The 21,024-nt window shown below is 42.4% G+C and overlaps 1 protein-coding gene across 1 annotated transcript in view; it reads left to right on the forward strand.

Moving 5' to 3' along the window:
* Positions 1-21,024, forward strand: part of tnrc18 (trinucleotide repeat containing 18) — a 58,358-nt gene that overhangs the window by 16,824 nt on the left and 20,510 nt on the right. Inside the window, 15 exon segments of the mRNA XM_043235658.1 lie at positions 5,368-5,472; positions 5,854-7,113; positions 7,116-7,601; positions 9,828-9,930; positions 12,128-12,333; positions 12,909-13,055; positions 13,233-13,417; positions 13,594-14,035; positions 14,732-15,679; positions 16,131-16,282; positions 16,786-16,919; positions 17,041-17,187; positions 17,272-17,443; positions 17,565-17,937; positions 18,755-19,015. Coding sequence (XP_043091593.1) covers positions 5,368-5,472; positions 5,854-7,113; positions 7,116-7,601; positions 9,828-9,930; positions 12,128-12,333; positions 12,909-13,055; positions 13,233-13,417; positions 13,594-14,035; positions 14,732-15,679; positions 16,131-16,282; positions 16,786-16,919; positions 17,041-17,187; positions 17,272-17,443; positions 17,565-17,937; positions 18,755-19,015 — 5,121 coding nt within the window.

Raw genomic sequence — 21,024 nt, forward strand, 5'->3', positions numbered from 1 at the left:
GTTCACAAACAAAGCTTTATGCACATTCTCTAATGTATTTTTATCTTGGTGTTATACTTGCAGCATTTCCTGAAATTCCCATAAAACTTTGCTTATGTTAGCTAGATAATGAGATCATGAGCAGATATTTTAGTGTATACGATCAACCAATGTAAGCTTTAGTGTCGGCGCAGTGTTACATCAGCTTGCCCAAATCTCAGCGGCCCACCAAACCTCTCTCCTCACGGAGCCCTGTAGCATTTTGAGGTCTTTATTTTGCCCTGCAGTTGCATTTCCTTCATATTTTCTCCTCCTCACCCCATCCAGTGTGTAAAGTCAAGCCCTTATCTGTGCTCCAACTTCAAACTTGCACACTCAAGCAAGATGATTCATTCGGCACTGAAGCCGTTCCAGCCCCTGCCATTTTGAGAAGACAGAGATTTCAGCTCTCAAAATGGTTCACATGTATAGCAAACAATCGAAAGAAAAGCAATGCTAGCTCTGTAAAAGGGCGTGGGTGGATTATTAACAAGGTTTGTTGAAGGGCCTTGTACCCATAGGCCTTTGTTTCAAGTCCCCACAGAGAAAGTACAGATGAATTGTCTAAAACCTTGGCACAGATCATAGCAAGCCTGCCTCGCTCTGCCTGCGTAGAAATGCGATGAATAGCTGACATTGAAGTGTACTCTGTCTCCGCAGCCTGTGAAAATATTTGAACATGCCTGTTTATTCTGAAGGGTGCACCTGGCTCTTATTAACTGAAGGAAGTCGAAGTAGCAGCTGTGGAATTTGGCTATTTTTACACGAAACGTGCGAAACAATCAGGCACGCCGCGCACTCCCTCCTCTGCGCATTGCGAATGCTCCACAATCAGAGGGAGAAAAGTCGCTGTCGGATTATCTTTGAAGTTCAATTAATAAACATGAATCGCCGCGAACTGTGAAATGTTAGTTTGTTTGGATGCAAGGCTCGTGTATGCGCTCGCGTGGCGGTTAACTTAAAAATAAGCAGTTTACGTGGACGAGATTTTGGAGAGGACGGCGGTGGAGCCCTGTGTGATGGTTTGAACCTCGTCTCTGTTTGTTTTAGACAAGAATCGGAGTATCCCTGGAATGTGTCCTCCCTGGTTTTAATCCACGGGCCGTTGTGGCTTTCCCAGCTGCATCGCTGCTTTGCGTTTGGTCTGAGCATGTGTCTGTGGCATCATCTGCAGCGGTCTGTGGTTTGTAATCAGATGCGTGGCCGTTGAGGTCCGCTCACCTTTGGACCGTGCAGGAGATGCTGGTGGCTGCAGGGCGGCGCTGTGTGATTGATAGGGCGCCCGTGTCTGCTGCTCGCGCTGGACTGTGCTCTGAAAGGAATGCCCCTGTTTGACTGTGATGATGGATTTGCTGGCGCAGGTAGCGCTTTGATGTTCTGCTGCGCTTCCTGTGGCATCCCTGGGGTCCAGATGACGGTTTTGAATACTGATGTGTTTGTGAAATTGGAGATGTATAATAAAGATAATGAAAAGAGAGAGTGTGGAGGCGGATGCACCAGGCAGAAATTCTGGAAGGTGCCTCTTTCTGGTGCATGCAGAGGGGTTTGTTGAAATTCGTTCGGCTTCTTCTGACCTTTCCAGACCCTCTGTGCCTAAATACAGGTCTTGAACCAGCTCCTCTCCTTCAAAGCCCTTTTCTATGACTTTTATATAGTGCCGAACCTTAGGGAACAGTTTTTCTCTTTTATGTCAGCAAGGGTATGTCGTAGCATCTTTGCTTTTGAATGTTAATGGCCTCCTTTTTTGACTGTTCCTTTTTGCTAAATTCCCCTCTCCACATGTAGCCCACTTACACGTAACCTTCCACTGTCCTTAGTAATAGATCCCTAAAGAATGAGCTAGGTTAAATGGTTCTGTGCTCCAGAACACACACACATCTTTACTCTCTACAGTCACACTGACTAAAGCAGTTATAGGGCATTTCAGGGGGTATTTTTATCTATATTGTTCTCCCAGCTCTTACATTTCTGGAAGTTTTGGTCATTTTAAAAATGTTTGGAAACTTCATAAAAGTAATAATCTTAATTTCCTGCAAGGAAAAAAAATCTCTTAAAATAAATTACATATTCTCTCATAACTCCTATTATTGATTTTGTTTACTAACAATACTAGCATTTCTAAATATATTTGTATAATAAATGGAAACTTTTAAGAGTTCATTATAATTTTGATTTTAGTTTTTCCCCTTCATTTTTAGTTTTTCATGTTTAAATAATTGTAGTAGTAGTAGGAGGCAATTAGTATTTGGTAATTAGTAATTGTAAAATTATAATATAAAAATTTTAATTGTACTGCTACTAATATTATTCAGTAACTACAATTCTCACATACTGCTGATTGGCTACAAGTTTTAGTATTTGACCTGACTACGCTTTTGTATTTTGTATTATTAATTTTTTTTTAATACTATTTTGTCTAATTACTTGACTTTCAGTTTAATGACATTTATTTTTAGTTTATTACTGCATGTAATTCCTTTAAACAGAAGTTTAATTTCAAAAACATTATGAATAAAATACTATTTTATACTATAAAAAGCCTAAAAATCTCGTTCTCATGAACCCAGTGTCTTGTCTTGTGAGATAAACGTCTCGCCACACCCCTAGTATACATCTGTTCATTAAAATGCAAACTAATGGATATTCTGCCCGGCAATACCTAAAAAATAATTTTTAAAAAAATCTTTCCAGTAATCGCAAGGGCATTGAGAAGTCATATACGTTCATTGGTCAAAATGTGTGGGAACCCTGTATCTAGCTTCCTGGCTTGTCAGGAAGTTTCTCAGCATTAGACACATTGTGGTGCAGAACTGTAGGAAATGGCAGTGGCAATCAAAACCAATTAGTCTGCACATATCATGTAGGCTGAGACTTTCTCTCTCTATTTCACTTTAGAGAAAGCGAGATTAACTGAGATTAGATGTGCCTTACATTGAGAGCACGCCTGGCTCCACCACACCCCTCACGAGGCATGCAGAAAAACACAGAAATAAATGCGTCGCTGCAGCTCTGTTGCTAAGAGTAGGATGCCTTCAATCATCTCTCGGTATGGTGTGGGAATGCAATCAGCGGTATAGCAGTACCCAGTCACCTGAGATGTACTAAATAAAGTGACAGCCTTTGAACCACCGCTCGTCTTGCATGTAGTGCCATAAAGATACACACTGTGCAACGTGCACTTTTGAAACAAGGTTGTATTTTTAGACCGTCAATAACACTTAATGTTCTCACGTTACTGTTATCACTAATTATGAAGACTTTGCTTTGACTGCGAGCCTGCTATCATAGATAAGTGTTGAGTAACCCTGGTGTTTTATTTGCCATGTTTGGTCTCCGTCTTCCAATTAAAATAAAAAACGAACGCAGTCTTTCCACGTAAATGCAGCTTATTTAGACAGATCGACCGATGAATGGCTTCACCACCCATACAAAGCATAAATAAACAGCTCAACCACTGGCATTTTGGCAATCGTGTGACTAAATAATATTACCGCACTAGTTTTGTGGGCTGACTCAGTCCTTTATTTAGCCTGTTGTTGACACTATGTGTTTTAAGAAGCCCTGCCTGCTCTGTTCGAGGAATTTAATCTATGACATATGAGATCCACAGAGAGATTAAAGACACAGTTTCGTTTTTCTTTGAGGCCGGTTCCATGTGCCCCCAATAATACTTGCTTCATAGCTCTGGTAACACCCATTGAAATGGCCTGACCTTTGACCCTGCCCCTCCAGTACCCTGTATCTATCTCTCTAAACTTTGCGTCGATGAACTGACACACAAGTCAATCCATAATGCTTGATGTGACCTGATTTGAATTGCATTGATGGTAAGAACTAATCCATTACACCTAAGACACTCCTGCTGTTGTTCATAAACTGAACTTGTCAATATCTGCATGGAGAGGAGACCGGTCTGGTAACGCTGCATTTGATTGCAAAGGATGAAGAGTTTTCTATGCACTTCTTGTAATCTTTGTTTATTTGGAATTCAGTTCTAACCCTCTGCTTTCAGCTCTTCTTGAGTTGCAGTAATTTGTTGTGAAATCTTAAAAGGCAGCCATGTGCCCCCGTAGCTTGGCTGTAAATCCAATATAACGGCTGCTTGACCTTTCTCTAGCAAAGCCTCTCTGAACGTGTTGCAATTTTGCCAGAGGGATGGGAGAAGCGCGCATTCCGGCCTCATTCGTTTGCAGCAGAAGCTGCTCTCGCTTGCCGTTTCGGCAGCTAGCATTTAGCGTGAACACATCGTTTACACCGCGCTCTTTGATTTAGTGGTTACTCATCTCTTCAGGGTGTTCTTATGAGTCATTCCAACACCACCTGACCTCTCGCTAAAAGTGCCAAGCCTGCATGACGCAGCCGCTGGTCTTTTGAGTAATTGCGAGCTTTAAGACGCGTCCGTTTGAAAACAAACATTTCATTGGCCTGTCCTCATGCAGAGTCGCTCTCGGATCGGTGTGCACCGGGGGCCTGCCTGTTCACTCCATAAAAGTGCCCCTCGGGTCCTGCTGCTTTTAAATGTGAGCGTGCCCCACCCACAATGCAGTGCAAGTTTCACAATGGAGGCTCTGAGTGAAGGATGCGATCCACCCCATTTGAATGCATCTCCTACAAGCAGGAATGATGAATGCACTTGCATGACCCTATATATCTTCCAGAGGATTATGCTCTAAACATTTCATCCTCCCCTTTGAATGTTGAGCATTTCTATCTTTAGGAGGCAGTTTGTTCTTAGCCTTGACAGCCCTTTTGTCTTTCATTAGAGCTTATTTTTTTAAAGGAGGGATAATGTTATGTGTCAACGCTATTTGTGCGTGCCTTTGTGCTTTTGTTTATGGCTGTTTGTAGTGTTTGAGGTTATGAATGTGCATTTGTGCGTCTTTGCCCTTGGTGAAATCTTAGATGAAATTCATGACTTTGCATGTGTGAATGGCCGCTCCCCGGTTACCAGATGTCAGATTTGAGAAATATTTCTCTCCCTTTGCTTTGGGTGGTAATAAGTCAGTTTTATGATTGGGCCGAGGTGAGCTGCTGCTAAAGCTATGAAGCAGATTCATGAACTGATAAGATAATAAATCATCAAATCTGTGTATTTGTAAGTGTGCATAATTTGGCTTTGAATAATGACACGGAAAGGTTTTTGCTTGCCTGGAAAAAGATTTTGTGGACCGGTGTACAGTCAGCGACTCGAGTGTCACTGTCATAAACTATTTTCTAAGGTTATTGTACTAACGTTCCTTCTGCCTGATGATAGCCAGATACAGATAGTACTGACAGCTTGGGCCACTCCTTTAGTCTCTTGAATAACATGACTTAACAAGTTTCTGCTCTCTCTTTTTTTTTTTCCAGGTTTTCCTCATTTGCCAAGCAGTTTGTACCCCAGCCCTTACATTCCATTGGGCCACCTTGAGCATCCGCAGCTCAGCCAACATGCACTCTTTGACTCACAAAAAGGTCTGTATATGTCTGTGAAATAGCATGTTTAACCATTATCACTGTGATTTATGTGTGTATATGACTATCATAACATTTAGGCCTGTTTGTGTATATAAAGTTATCTATCAGGGTGAATTTCTCTAAACTGTGAAGAAAGTCACCCTAAATGAAGCCTTTACATTTGAAGTTTACATTCACTAACTTGTGAACTTTTACATTCTCTCAGCTGTACTTGCAGATAGTGTGTCTCATTAAGAGTGTTTTAACGTTTTAATAGTATATGGTCGATCTTTTTATGTACTGTCTGCACTTTAGGGCCTTCGAGCAGTCTTATCTTTTACACCAGATGTCTTAAGGTCTGTCTGGCTCACTCTTTCTATTTTGTTCTCATTTTCTCAGAGGGGTTTTACCTGCCAGGTTCAGTGCACTCCCAGTCTGCAATGGCCAGGAGCCCAGTGGCTCACATGCCCAGCTCTTTCTCCAGGGAAAAGGAGGTCCTGCCTCCTCACAAAAGCTCTAAAGACTCGAGCAGGGATCTGGGAAAAGAGAAGCCCTGTAGGAGTGACCTCAGCCACTCCCTCCCAAGGAAGGAACGAGAAAGGGCAAAAGAGGAGTCACGGCCCCACAGCGTGGTGGACCTTACCTTGGATGTCAAGGCGGAAGACGAGCGTAGAGTGAGCCATTCGGAGAGGTCTGCAAAAGCTGTGGAGCACGCTCGGCCTTTCTCTCACCAGCACTCGCCTGCTCTGAGCATCACGGACACTAAATCCAAACAGTCTCATCATAGTTTACTCGGTAACTGCGGGACGAGCAGCACGCCGACCCGACACCAGAGTACAGAACAGGACAGGAGGGACAGGGACCGGGATGACGAAACCAGCCGACCGGGGGGCCACCTTTCCTCCGACAAGCAGAAAAGAAGCGATTCGGTTGCTACATCAGCTGGCACTCTGCATGTGTCGTATGCCAGTCCCTCTTCCCTGCAGCCCAACCCGTCCCATCTCCCGCCCAGGCTGGTGTCCTCTGGCACCTACCCTCCCCCTCACCACATGCCACCCAGCATGTACCCGCTCTACTCTACAGCAAAAGAGCCAGGCAAAGAACACAGAGTGATAGCTCCTACTTATGTGCCTTCTGTCGAGGTTTACGACGAGCGAAAAGGGCCAATTCAAATTGCCTCCCAAGCTCGAGATAATAAAAATGACAAGAGCAGGGAGAGGGACTCGCACAGATCAGCCCTGCAGGTGGGGAATGAGAGAACGCATATGGACCACGGTCGGTCCTCCGTTAGGAGCGAGTCTCCCCCTCACGGAGACGTTAAGAAAGACATTTTACGAGAGGAAGGCTCAATAATTAGGTCAAATGGTTTGGCCATGAAAAAGCCCTTGCATTTGGAAATGTGCACAAATAAATCTGGAAACAGCCCAGATGCCCGGGACTTATCGAACACTACATCAAAACACACGATCAAAACGGGACTCGAGACCGAATCCCGCATCCAAGAGCGGGATAGGGTTCAAAGGTCCACCCATCCCTTTTCTGGAATGGATCCGGCTACGCTCCATTCGGAACAACATCCGTTGAAGGCCTTGGGTTCCACTGAACCTAAGTGGAAGCCTTTTGAGATGGGCAATTATGCAACCAGTCACATTGCCGCGTTGGCGCCCAACACACCCATGGCACCCGGGGTGAAGAAGAGGGCAAGAGAATGTACTTGGACACTACTGGCTTACATAGACCGGTAGGCAGCGGTGGGAGTCCCAAGGGCCATGGGGAGGTTTCAGCCATGCAGAGCCTCATCAAGTACAGTGGCAACTTCTCCGGCGAGTCTGGCTCCAGGCACGGATCTGACAGCCGTAGTCCATTTGGGGGACTGGGCAGCATGAAACTGGAGTCTGGTTATCCAGGAGTGTCCAGAGTTCAGCACCTTCCGCCCCAGCAGTCTGGAAAACAGTTGAAGAAGGAACCTGAGAGACCTGAGAGCGCTAAATCCTTTGGCAGAGAAGGAAGCTCTTCTCAGGGAGAAGCCGAGGTTCGTCATCCACCGGTAGGCATTGCGGTGGCTGTTGCCCGCCAGAGGGACAACAGCAGCAAGCCCAGCTCGGTATCAGACAGGGACAGGCCGATTCTTGGAGGAGCCATCAAAGGTGTGTTGCCGCTTATCTTTAAATGCACTATTCTAAAAATGATAGTTTTGTAGTCTGATACTCATCATCATGCGGTTACGAAGTTATGGAACACAGGATATATGTGAACCCATGTTAGCAAAATGACTTGAAATGGGCTAATCTCAAGGCACAAAAAGTGAAAAATAAATTGAGGTGTTTATTACGCCAATCATAATGCTCCAAATAGTAAATAAACATATAGAATGATATTAATTTGTATGTTTTTGAGAGGAGTACTTTATGACGATGTCCACTCGCACCTTGTGCTGAAATATACAGACAGAAACTGGAGGAAAAGATTTAACATTGCTTATTTTGCTTCAGAACTGTGCTGATTCATATTTAAGGTGGATTAGTGAAGAATGTGCATATAAAAATGGCAAAAAATTATTTGCTCATTGTAACTCATGTTGCCACCACTGGTCACTTATTTTGGAAAAATACAAAGCCTATTTTTATGTTAATTCAGGCCCCATTGACTTTTATTTTGTTTTTTTTCTATGTAGTTTTTTTGTGGGCAGCAGGAAAAAAGCAGCACAACTAACCCTTTTGAGGTGGCAAAAAGTGTACATTTTTGGCCTCTGTTGTTAAATGCTTTTGTGCCTTTAACGAAATGAAGAACAACACACTGACCCAGTCTTATCTTCCGTGGTTACAGCCCATTTACGTGGGCATGCTTGACAGCAAGGTCACTCCCTCTTTCGTTTCATTTCTTAAACAGCATGAGCTTTGCTATTGCTTTGGCCCACAGCGTTTCCTGTAAGCATAGGGAGTGTGTTAAACCTTTCACTGAGACACCGATGCCCGCCTGCTTATAAACATAATTTACAGAGCTCTACTAAAGGTGGCAAACAAGCAGTGCATTCTAATATGACTTTAGGTTTGTTGCTTAGCAATCGAATCTGCTTCGGAAAGGGACAGAAAAGGGTGGGGAGAAAGGCATTAATTTATGTCCTCTTGTGTGCAAGGAAATTGCAGTAATAACATTAGTCCCCACACTCTGAGAGAAGGTTTGAATTTACATCTAAAACAAGTGTTGGGGACAGAGCTTTGCTTGACTAATTTGCCCTCTTTTTGATGCAAACGGATAGCATGTCGGACAGGCTTTCGGTAACCTTGGAAACAGACTGAAACCTTTTCCCTGGAGCATGACAGAGATCTGTGTGCACTTTCGTCCCCCTCCTCGGTTTAGAAGAACACAATCTCTTCTCAGCTGCTGTCTGTCAGTACTGAAAGGTTCAATACACTCCTAACTAAATCCCGCTCAGATACTTTCTGCGCATTCATCTTTTGCTATACAGGGCTGTGTTGCTGTGGTATTTTGAACACCGACTTCAAAGGCTCTTTTAGTTTAGTTCGAAATCTGAAACAGTGCTTGTTTTGTCTGGTGATTCTCCAAATTGCTGTCTCTATGAAGAGCAATTTGAACCGTATATGACACCACAGTGGTGTTGAAACATTGATAAGTGATTGATGGGCCTCAATGGGTTCTTGTAAATGTGATATGTTGCTCTGCATAGGTTCTTCGTGGGTTTTTTCCTCTGCGCGGTCTGTCTGTAATCTCATAGATGTGTAAGACACTGCTTATGACTGGTGCTGAGTGTCAGGACTGATAAACACCCTTAGAGTTTGGGCTATTTCTGGAGCGGTGTATTTATAAAGAGAAAACCGTAACATTTAAGTCTTGCCAGACTGGCGGAGACTTCAGTTGTTCGTAAGCTCAGAATGGTAAGCAATGTGCTTTGTATCAAACAGATCTTAAATTGTGAAAAATGAGATATCATTGTCAAACACCATAATGTTAGAGGTCCCACACTTTATATGGCCTTGCCTAGTATGTACTTGCATCAAAAAATAAGTAAAATGTACTTATTGTGTTCATATTGCATTGCAAATCACTTCTGCCTCTATTGAGTTGGGGAATGGGTAAGATTTGGGACAGGTTTGGTGGTAGGTATAGGTTTAAGAGTGGGTTAATGCGTAAGAGATGGGTCAACAGTGTAATTACAGAAGTTAAAGATGTAAATACATTGATAATTTAGGTATACTGTAAAAGCATATAACGTACACAATAAGTGCCCTGTACCAAATGATTAATTAAAATGTAAGTACATTGTTGTTAAGGGCACCTAAAATAAAATAGGATCAAGTTAGTATACTTGGTTAAAATATGTCAGTGTCTTTAATTGATGTACTATCCTATAGGCCCAATCCACGCAGAAGAAGAGAGAGGAGATGAGAGGACGCGTCATGGGGACGAGCGTCTGCTGTCGGGACGTGTGGAGCGTGAGCAGGAGAAAGTGTTAAGGTAAGATGAGAGTTTATAAGCGCTGGCGAAAAGCGCCTTGAGCACTTTGAGTGCATAATGAAGCCAGCTCTCAGAAATGTACTGGGCATTGGTCTAGCTGCTAATTCAATCCTGTGTTTTAGCTGCATTAGTTCAGCAGTTCTGGAAAGACGCTGGAACCTTCCTTTTTATATTTATGTAAACGTCTCCGTTTTAGTTCACAAGTAATTTCTTAGGATAACTTTTCAAACTCTTGCGCTGGAGATTTATAAAGGTTTATGTTTCACTGGCTGTAAATTTTAACTGTGTGGTGACAGCTGTTGATGTTGCCTTAAACAAGACTGAGGGCTGAAATCACATTGACGTTGGTCATTTTTGTGGTAAGCCATACACTCAAATATGTACTGTATAGCCTAATAAAAGCATTTTATTTTACATAGTGCATCGCATGATTGGCCATTTTCAAAGTAAATGCATCATTACTCACTACAAATGTAGTTTTTCATTGGTAATGCTGGTGTCCACATTGTTAGCTGTCAAGACCACTAACATATTGTCCAGCACAAGATGGATAACAATGAATAAGGGCACCTTTTAGAGTCCCTGCATTAAAACATTGGTATTTTCTACAACTTTCACTTCCTAATGCCAAACAGTATATTATACAGTGTCATTTTATTTGGTCATACAAATTCAAATGTGTCAACAGTCTTGGTTCAGAGGTTTGATTGAAAATGGAATGGGACATTTTTACAGATTTCTTGAAAAAGCACAGCAGTGATCTAAAAAAGAGCTATTGATTTTTTTTTTTTTTTTTTTTTTTTTTTCTTTTTGTAGCCCTGATGTTGTGTGGAAGCTGGTGATATGGGCAGCTAATGCATAGATGCCCTGTGAAGGTGACTCATTAAAGTCACTTCAGTACAAATCACTGACAGCTTAAATGTGTGGATCTTTAAAGATACTCTGTCTGCTGCCTTGGTCGAAGCTAGTTTATAATCTCAGCAGACATTTAGCAGCACTACTGAAGTGCTGATATGTGCCAAAAAGATGCTTTCTTGTTTTTTTTTATTAGAGGTTTTAGAGGCCTGGATGAAAGTCTGTTAATTAAAAGCACCTTTTTCTTAAAATAATTCACCTTGTAAGGATTAAGCATATCCAGCCAATGCAAATGGATTTTTGTTTCTTTGATTCCACACACTGGCTTAATAGTGCAACGTTTTACTTTCATTGGTCACACTCTGTGTGGTTTTCTTTAGAGTGGTAGATTTATGGCAACAGTTCTCGGCAAATCTGAGCCCATTTTCAAAGTGTGGCTCTCATTTCGAGGAGCAGAAAAAGTCAGTCTTCCCCAGTGGGGAAATTGGTGCTTATAAAAGCGACTTTCTCTCTCAGCAGGATTCCGCCCTCAGTGTCTGTCCTTAAGTGTAAGGCAGAATAGAAGTCATGGACTGGGGAATTTGTGCCTCAGTCAGGGCTAAATGGCCACCAGTCTTCCTGTTGGGCTTGAATAAGCATACATTTTGCAATGTGAAAACATCCATGACATTTTACTGGTTGTCAAATGTGAATGCCTGGATTTTGGGCACTTAAAGGAATAGTGTAGCCAAAAATGGTAATAATTTTCTTGCCCTCATATTGTTATAGTCCTGTGAGATTCAAATGATAAGAAAAACACCTTAAGAACCTTTTTTGTTTATTTCACTGTGTTCAAACAAAAGGTCATAAAGATTTTGAAGATGGTAATGAACTGTGCTTTCAATCAGTTAAGCTTTTTAGGGATAGTTCAGTAAATGTAATTAAGCACATTATAATGCCTTATTCTACATGACCGTATTCTACATCCCTAATCCTACCCAATACCTAAATTTAACAACTACTTTAATAACCATTAATAAGTAGCAAAATAAAAAAATGAAAAAAAAAAAAAAAAAAAAAAAAAAAAAAAAAAAAAAATATATATATATATATATATATATATATATATATATATATATATATATATATATATATATATATATATATATTATAAATAATAAACACCTTTTAAATAGTAAATTAATAATTAAATGAATTAGTAAAAAAGTAAATGAGAGAACTGACTTTTGGCAATAGTTTTTTTTTCCCACTAAAATACTACTTTTGATTTTTATAAAAAAAATTTATTTAATTACTATAGACTGGTCAAATGCTAACAAGTAAGTCTCTTTCTCATTTACAGAGAGAATAAAGAGTTGGCAGACTACACCCAGTTGCATCCACCTATGATGTCTGCTAGTGGACTGAACCCCAACCTGATGGTGACTGGTGGACCCTCTCTGGCTGGTGCGGGCCGCTGGCCTTCTGACCCCGCTTCCCATCTAGCCTCCCACCCATGGCTACCTCGGCCAGGAGCCCCCTCCATGTGGCTGTCTGGCTCTCCATATGGTAACCACCTTTTCTTTGCTTATGCCTGTTGTATAAGTATTATGTCATGTTACAACAAGCAATTGGCTTGCATTTATCCCTGTTTTAATGAGTAATAAATGATTGTGGGTCATGGACTTTGGAATGCTGCAGAACTGTGTTGTGAATGGGATTTGGACGCTGAATTATTTCCTCGAGGCAGTCTGTTGCCCTGCCAGACGGCCCGAGCGTTTTGTCTAGGCTGAGTGTTTTAGACATTCTTAGAAACAATCAGTCTCACTCCACAACTTCCATCCAAGAATAACAGCAAACAGCACGGTCAGTTCACAGTTGTCTGACGTTTGAGTTTCTGTCTAGACTTTACTTTAAAAACAAAAATGTCCCCTAAGTAAATTGCTGTAGTTAAAGTACTGTGCCTCTTGGCAGGGTTTCAACAAGGTCCGTTCTCCACACTCAAGGGTGAGATTATGGTGGGAATGGTGTTTCTCTTGGGAATTAACTCTTGAGTGTTCACGAAGCTGCCAGAAAGCAAGTGCAAATGGACCATCAACTACAAGCATGGTGAACTCAACCGTTTCCCCCTGTGTTCTGTACAGGTCTGGGTCCGCCTTCCCTTCATCAGGCTCTGCCTCCAGGATATCCTCCTGCCTTGACGGGCTCCATCCCCCCACCTTACCAGTTTGCACGAGATCCACAAACCGGGCAGGTGGTTGTTATTCCGACAGAGCATTTGCCACACTATGGTAGGTCCCATCATGTATTCGCCACAGCTTCTGTGTTTATATTTTCCATTGTTTCCGTTCTCACATACGCATAAAACATGCATTTCTAAAACTGAGTGGGAGTGATATGCCTGACATGTAGTAGAATAAATCTACTCAATGCGTGATGCTCAAGTATTCCTCCTGTTCTTTTAAAAGCTGAGATGTTAGAGCGAGGCCCCCCGCTGTGGTCGGCCATGTACCCGCCGGCAGGAAGCACTCTGCAGCATGCCCATCAGCTCCAGCTCCTCTCCCACCAGCAGCTCCTCCGCCAACAGGAGCTCTACATGATCCAACACCAGACCGCACAGGTCATGGAGCTGCAGAGGAACGCACAGTTAGTGGTACGAGGCTCTTTGTCTGTCAATGTCATTATAATTGTTGGGAGGCATGCCTGTATTTCCCATTTTGTAGTCCTGAAAGGACACTTCCAGAATTCAAATTTCCTGATAGTATATTCATTGGATAGGCTTGTAATTATGTGTTAAAAATGTTTTGATTTGTTTTATCGATGGTGCAGGAGAGATTAAATGCAAGTCAATCGAGGACCGATTTGGAGGAAAAGCCAGACAAGAGAGGAGCCGAAGGGTCCAAATTCAGTCTCTCGGGTATCCCCACTCCAGCCCTGCACTCACGCAAGCACCTCCCACGCTCCCCGACCCCCTCCACCTCATACAGCAAAGCCCTGACGCCACTGCCCGGCCCTCCGCTACCCGTCCCACCACTGCCTTCACCTGTCACTGCACTGAAGTCTGAGGACAGACCCAAAGTGGAGAAGTCCCTCACTCAACAGCCCTACTCCCATCCGTCGTCTCCTGTCGCTCTCTTAGTCAGCCCCGCTTCAGCATCGCCCTCTCCAGCCTCCCCCATCCAGACCAAAGAGGAGTCTCTGGAAGTGCCTGAGAAAGAACCACTCAGTTTACAGAAGCAACCTTCTGCTCCCTTCCCATCCATGTACCGTGGTAAGTGAGAAGATCAGCTTTCCTAAAAATAAAATGTCCAGGATTGAGTCTGCTTTATTTGTCACAGTCGTCTCAACTGTAGATTTGCACGGCCTTATTAAATAATTGTTTGTTGGCATATTGCACAGTAAACGAGAGAGACACTAATCAAAAACCGAAAGGAAAGCTGGTTAATAATGCAGGGTCATTAATCACCATAGCGCCGTTTTTAAGGAAATCTGTTTGGGAGGGGATCGAGAATCCACACAGGACTGCAGTCAAACGCAGTGTGCTATTCTTCATGTCAGAATGTGCAGGGTAGTGCAGTCTTAATGAGTAGCCTGCAAATATCCTCACATATGGGATTACCAGCTGCCACTTCACTGGAATAGAGACTTCTTATGACAGCAGCCCTTTTGTACCCATATCCCCTGGCGGTTTCCCTTTAAAAATGTTCAATGCTCAGAATAAATAGATTTTCTGCTCACGGTGCATTCTGAATGTATGAGTATGCACGAACGTGTTGGCCTATGTTTGTATAAGGGCTTTTGGGATGCTTGTGCTGAAGCCATTTGGTTCATGAAAGTTTCATAAAGCTCCTGTGCCGAAGAACATGTGGGGTTATTAATCACTTTGTCACTCTGTCGCAGGGAACTAAAGTCCCTCTACTCTTTGCATAAGCACCTCAAAAACCTGTCTCTTCTGTTTCTTTGGCAGAAATTCCTCCTGGCTACCCGTACCAATCGATAACGGCACCTTTCGGCAGCCATTACCCCTACCTCCTCCAGCCGGCCGCTGCGGCAGATGCTGACGGCCTGGCTCCAGATGTCCCGTTGCCGGCCGAGACTTCCGAGCACTTGGCAGCCGCTGCAGATGTCAAACCCCAGCACTTGTGTTCTCCAGTGGTTGTGGAGCCACTGCAGGCGTCCAGAAAACCAGAGGTCATGGAGGAGGGTGGCACGGTGTTCAAAAAAGAGCCAAATCTAGAAGACAGCAAAGATGTTCTGAGCCAGGACAGCCTGAGGCTTGCAGCCATCACCGCCCAAGACTCTAATACCCCCACAGAGGCCGAAGCCCACCCTAGAGACAAAGCCACACCATCTCCAGAGGAGGAATTAGATAAGGAAGATAGCAAAATTGAAGCTGCCGCCTCAAGCCTTCCAGGGCTGTACAAAACGTCTAGGCTGGACTCCACCACTAGAACAGAAACAGCGGAGTCCTCGATTGGTCTTTTAGACCAAGTCTACAAATCTTCTTCTAGTTACACGGAAACACACCACATGGTTTGTGACATCCAACCAGCAAAACCGCCCTTAGATCTTTCTGATAGCCTGAACCCAGAAGACCTCAGTGATCCTGTCCCGGACTCTCCACATCTGGAGTCCAAACTTGACAATCCTTATAACAGCCCTCCTCGTCTTCAGCCCGCTTCTGCACCGGTGGCCATCCTGCCCGAAGACCCCATGGCAGGCATGTTTGCCCTGGTCACAGCGAGCGAGCTTCCGCAGGCCGGAGCGGTGTCCATCCTAGCAGACGCGTGCAGCTCTAGATCTGAACTCTGCGTGGGTGTCAGTCCCCTTGAATCCACTGCTTTGGAAGGCATGGCTCTGCTCAGCCAGATGGCGGAGCTGGAGATGCAGAGGCAACCCAGAGATGATGCACAGGGTGAGTCTCATCTCAGAAGGAGGATGGGAAATCTGAAGGATGCAGCACTTGATCTAGCGCGCTCCAACAGTTCTCAGGGAAGCGGGGTGATTGGGGAGAGAGATTTGCTCGCTGTAGTGTGCCATAAAGTAAAATGTGCTGAAACAAGCTCAGAAATTGTTTCAGCTCTAGTGAATATATTCAGAATTTGCTGGAGCGTTGAATGGTGTGACAGTGCTGCTTGTTCTTCAAGCTGCTTTTAGAGTGAAAAAAAACAACATTCATTTAAAGAATATGTAAATGTGACTGTCCGGTCTTTTGGATGTGTCTGGATGTTAACTCCATTAATGCAGTCTGACACAAGAAACACCCATATATATATATATATACTGATGTATTGGAGAATGTGGGGCTGCCCCGTGCTCCCTAGAGGTAATTAATGTTGCTATCGATCGTGTGTTTGTGTGTGCAGCTGTAATGCTCTGTGGACTGGAGAGTCTGCTGGAAGCTGGCAGGCAGGTCCTCCTGGAGGCCATCGAATGTCAACCTCAGGTTATCATCCGCCTCCCACGAGAGCTCAACCCTAATAAGAAATACAGCTGGAGACAGAAGAAAGATGAACCTGTATGCTTGCCTTTTTATTACTGTTTTTTTCTCCTCCTTATAAACATGTGCTTAAGCGTTTGGTTGGGATTTTTTTGCTCAAGAATGTTGAATCTAAAATCTTTTGTATGTGTAAATACAAGCGATGTTGACATTTCTAAATTTGTTAAAAACATGAGCACGTCAAATGCTATAGAAATTTGTAAACATGACAATGTTTACAAATGGTGGCATTGCTTTCTTACATTTGAGCAGTCTTTACAAATTCCAGTGGCATTTCATTTATTTTAGTTTTTTTTTTAGTTGTTTTCAGTCAAAGGCATTTGTAGTTTTTACGTTTTAAATGCAGTTAACATGCAAAATCCAATGGCATTTAAATTTTTTACATTTGGCTTTTACCTCAGATATTTTGCATGGGGTCCTAACCTCTTATCTCGCTTTTAGCTAATAATATTTTTGTTGCTGCTTAAAGCACTGGCTATGGGAGTCCAACCACAGGCGGTAATCTTGTTTTCCTCTCTTAGATGTTCTCCAAATCCTCTTTGGAGGGAATGGACACAGTGGAAGTGGACTACCGTGTGAGACTCGCTGAGCTTCAGCAGCGTTACAAAGAAAAGCAACGAGAGCTGGTCAAACTGCAGAGGCGGAGAGACAAAGAGTGAGCCTCCCAATTAACATTACCTCTCTTTACACATCTTCGTTAAAACCAGTAATGCAATTCAACCTCGTTTAATCCCTCTAACAAACAGTCTGCTATTTGTGATCTCTGTGATTCGCAGAGATAAACGGCAGCAGCAACAACAGATCCAGCAGCAGGAGAGGAACAGAAGTTTAGCCCGCAGGGGCCCGGGACGTCCCCGAAAGAGAAAACATGGCCTATGCGCACTGTCTCCACCCTCCAGCAAGCTGGATTCGAAGTGTGCGAAGTGAGTGTGCAGCTCAAGCACCGATAAGGCCCAGCTGTGCTCCACACGGCCTGCCCTGCAGCTGAACGCTCTGTTGTTTTGCAGGTTGGGCAGAAGCGTGCTTTACTCAGAGGACTCTGAGAGCGGGGAGGTGCTGAGGAAGCGCTTTCGGGCCTCTAACCGAGATGAGGAGGAGGAGGAAGAGAGTGCGTTGAGATTGAAGAAGAAAAAAAAGAGCTGGAGTGAGCAGGAGGCATCTTCAAGCTTCTCTCATGAGGTTGGTCTCTGGTATAGTGGAGTGGATTTCTAGTGCCGGAATATCTGAACAGTTTTGCTTTTGTTGAACAAACATGCTGTATCAAATAAAATCCATTCGTCGCTTTTATCTCCTTTTACAGGCACCTAAAATGGCTGTGAAGAAGAGCCGAGTGAGCGAGCAGGAGCAGTTGGCATCCAAACTCGACAAGGCCTTGTCCCTCACTAAGCTCAGTAAACTCAGCAAGCCCTCTTGTAAGTTCATAGACGGTTCCTCCGGGAAGTCCAGGGCTAGTTCTGGAAACAGAGTCCCCATGCTCAATGATATAGACATAAGAGTCAAGATGGGAAAATCCAGCCTTTCGAAAGATCTCAGCATCTTTCAGAAGTCTTCCAAAGGAGGTAAAAGCAAAATGGCAGCCAAAACGAAGTCTTCAGATCCATGCCTTAAGGGAAAAGGCCAGCGGAAAGCACCTTATTCTCCAATGAGGTCAGAAATCAGCAGCTATTCTAACAGTAAGTCAGACTTTTTGTAAGTGTAAATTTTTTTATGTTGTTGTTGCCAGTGTTTTGTTACTAATATGGGTTATAAGAACCCCAGGGGCTTTTTCTTGCTAAATATGTTTTTGTTTTTTTGGGGGGGGGGTTGTATCGGATAATGGAGAGTTATTGTTGATAACCATCTACCATTATGTGTTAATGATAATATCAGTAATAAATTACTGCATTTAGATGTGTAGGATCAAAGCAGTATGAATAAAGGTATTAATCAAAATTAACAAATAAACAAAAATGTGGTAATGATATTTAAATGTAATCATTGACATTCAAAAGTTTGGGATTGGTACGATTTTTACTGATGTTTTGAAAGACGTCTTTAATGCTCAAGGCTGCTTTTTTTTACCGTAAATACAGTAAAACAGTGCTATTGAGAAATATTCAGCATTTTCATACTTCAATCTTCAGTGTCACATGATTCTTCAGAAATAATTCAGTTATGCTGAATTGCTGCTCAAGAAAGAATTATGTTGAAAACTTCAAAGCAGCTTAATTATTTTACTTTTTTTTTTTTTTTTTTTTTTTCTTCCGAAATTATGATGCATTTGTCCAGGATTCTTTGATGAATAGAAAGTTCAAAAGAACCGCATTTTTCCTTGAATTTTTTGTTTTTTGAATGTCAGTTCTGTCACTTTTTATCAATTTAAGCAAAGTTTTATAGTATATAAAAAGTATATGTAATAATAGTCTAGTATAATTGTTTTAAATCGTTTTTTTTAGTTTATCGTGCTTTCAGCCTTCCATCCTGAGTGAAATCTGTTGTGATTTGTGCCAGACACAGACTCAGAAGAGGACGATTCCCTGAAGGATGGCTGGCCTCCCAGCTCGATGTTGGGAAGAACAGGGTCACGTCCACAGCTCCCCGGCCTGTGCAGCACTCCATCCAAGAAAAAGCGCTCATCGTCCAAGAGAGCCTCTTCATCTTCGTCTTCATCACTCAAGTCCAAGCAGGCGGCCAAAGAGAGGAAACATAAGCACTTTGCTTTATTGCTACAGGAGGCAGGAGTCAGCTCCTCTGAGGACTCATTTGACCAAGGTTAATAAAGCATACCTCACTATGCACAGAATCGAGAAGGCAGCCTCTCGGTTTTAGCTCCCTTTTTTTTTCCTTTTCTTTTTTTTTTTTTGTCTGTCTTGTATTTTTAACCATGACCATTGGTCATGATGACATTTTTTCCTGAGAAGCCATTTTAAGATGCTTGCGTCAGAATTTGCTACCTCACATCCAGTATATAATATAATCGGCTCTTGTTAGAGTCACTTCGAAATGGTTTTACTTTTTATATGGGAATGTCTTGCCATTGTGCATTAAAATGTGTGTGGCTGTGGAAAGTGTTCTTTATTGTATTGCAGTTTGGTACCCAAGCTTTATTAAACATGCTGATTTCATTTTTACTGAAAGTAAAGAAATGCAGTGTTCTCTGTCTCTTTCGCTACATCTCCTGCTGTAGAGTGTTAGATTGCAACGCTCCACACTCCTGGTTTTCTCTGTTGTTCAAATATCCCTTTCATCAGTGAAGAGCTGCCACAAGGAGATCTTTGCATAAATTCAGCCCTCATGAGCAGTGCTGATGACATTCATTAGGCCAAATGACTTTGAGCAACGTAACTAACTTCTTGTTAGGTTCTTCAAAGAGATCACACATTTAACAAATGGGAAACTGTTGAATCCGGATAAGATGGATGTTGGCTAATGCTTTCTGCATTTGACAATATCGTATACATTTATCATTTTAATTAGTTCTATGAACTAACATGAAAGCACTGGTAGTAGAGCATACTACCATTATAACTACACTTATGTCACTAAACGCACAACCAGAATGTCTAGAACCTTAAAGCTTAAACTGCAATCATAAAGAAGTGTTTTAACTATATGGTGAACTAGCATTGTGGGATATTTGGAAAATAGGGAGCTCCCTGATTTACTAAAAAAAAAAAAAAAAAAAAAAAAAAAAAAAAAAAATGAATAACCTAGCTTCTCTAGACTGCTCGCTCTCTCCCTGCAGCTGCTTGGCCACCCCTCCACCTCTGACCCCTTCTCCTACCCATGATGCTTTTGAATGTCTATCGGTCTGTGCGTTTGCTTGTCCTGCTGCAACAAAATAAGAAGCAAAGGGCTTGGCTGGGAGTAGGGCAGCCAGCTGTTCAGCGTGAGGTCACTATCCATGTCACCTGAGCCTTGAGCATTGTTCTGTAAGTAGGCCACCACCCTCTTTTGCTGTGACTTCTCAATAATATCTACTAATTTGTGCTTACACTGTTACAGAACCAAAACGCAAACAAACAAACAAAAACTGAATGACAGGCGAGGTGTTAAAAATACTTTAGTAACATGCTCACCTCCCTGTTATATATGCCCTGAAGCCATGGTTATGTTTATATTTGGTGAACAAAAGTTGATTTTTTTTTTTATTTATTTATTTTTTTTTATTATTTTTATTTTTATTTTTTTTTATTTTAGATCACCACCATCATAATAATCTTCTCCTCTTCCTCAATCTACTTCACAGCCTTGTTCTTCATCTTGATCTTCTTTTTCTCCTTCACTACCTCCTTCACCTTCACAGTCTTCTTTACCTTCACTTTTTTTCTCCACCACTATTTTTTTAGTGCCTAAAAAAATTGTTTTAGAAGTTATCTACATTTTTGGAGGATTTGGAATTATTTTGCCATTTGTTATACAGTATATAAATAGCATTTCTCTTTGATTTTGGTTAGAATTTATTGCATGATTAAGATTGCTATGTATAATATTTAATTGTAATTTTGATTCAGTTTTTATTATTATTTTCCCTTCATTTTTTTTTTCTTCATAATTTATAATTTACCGCAAAGGAAGCGAGAGGTTTAAATTGAAAAAGAACATAACCATGGTTGAAGTGGTTAATGGTCTGAGTTGAGTCTCAGGAGCCATGGAGGACTGTCCTCACAGAGCCTGCTTTGTGTTCCTCAGCTTTTTTCTTCCTGTGCACATCCTCTGCTTGCCGTCAGTTCACTTAACACATGCTTCAGATTTTAACGCTTTTGCGTCTATTAAATTAT

The sequence above is a fragment of the Puntigrus tetrazona genome, chromosome 3 (genome assembly GCF_018831695.1).
Source record: "Puntigrus tetrazona isolate hp1 chromosome 3, ASM1883169v1, whole genome shotgun sequence".
In the NCBI taxonomy this organism is placed as follows: domain Eukaryota; kingdom Metazoa; phylum Chordata; class Actinopteri; order Cypriniformes; family Cyprinidae; genus Puntigrus; species Puntigrus tetrazona.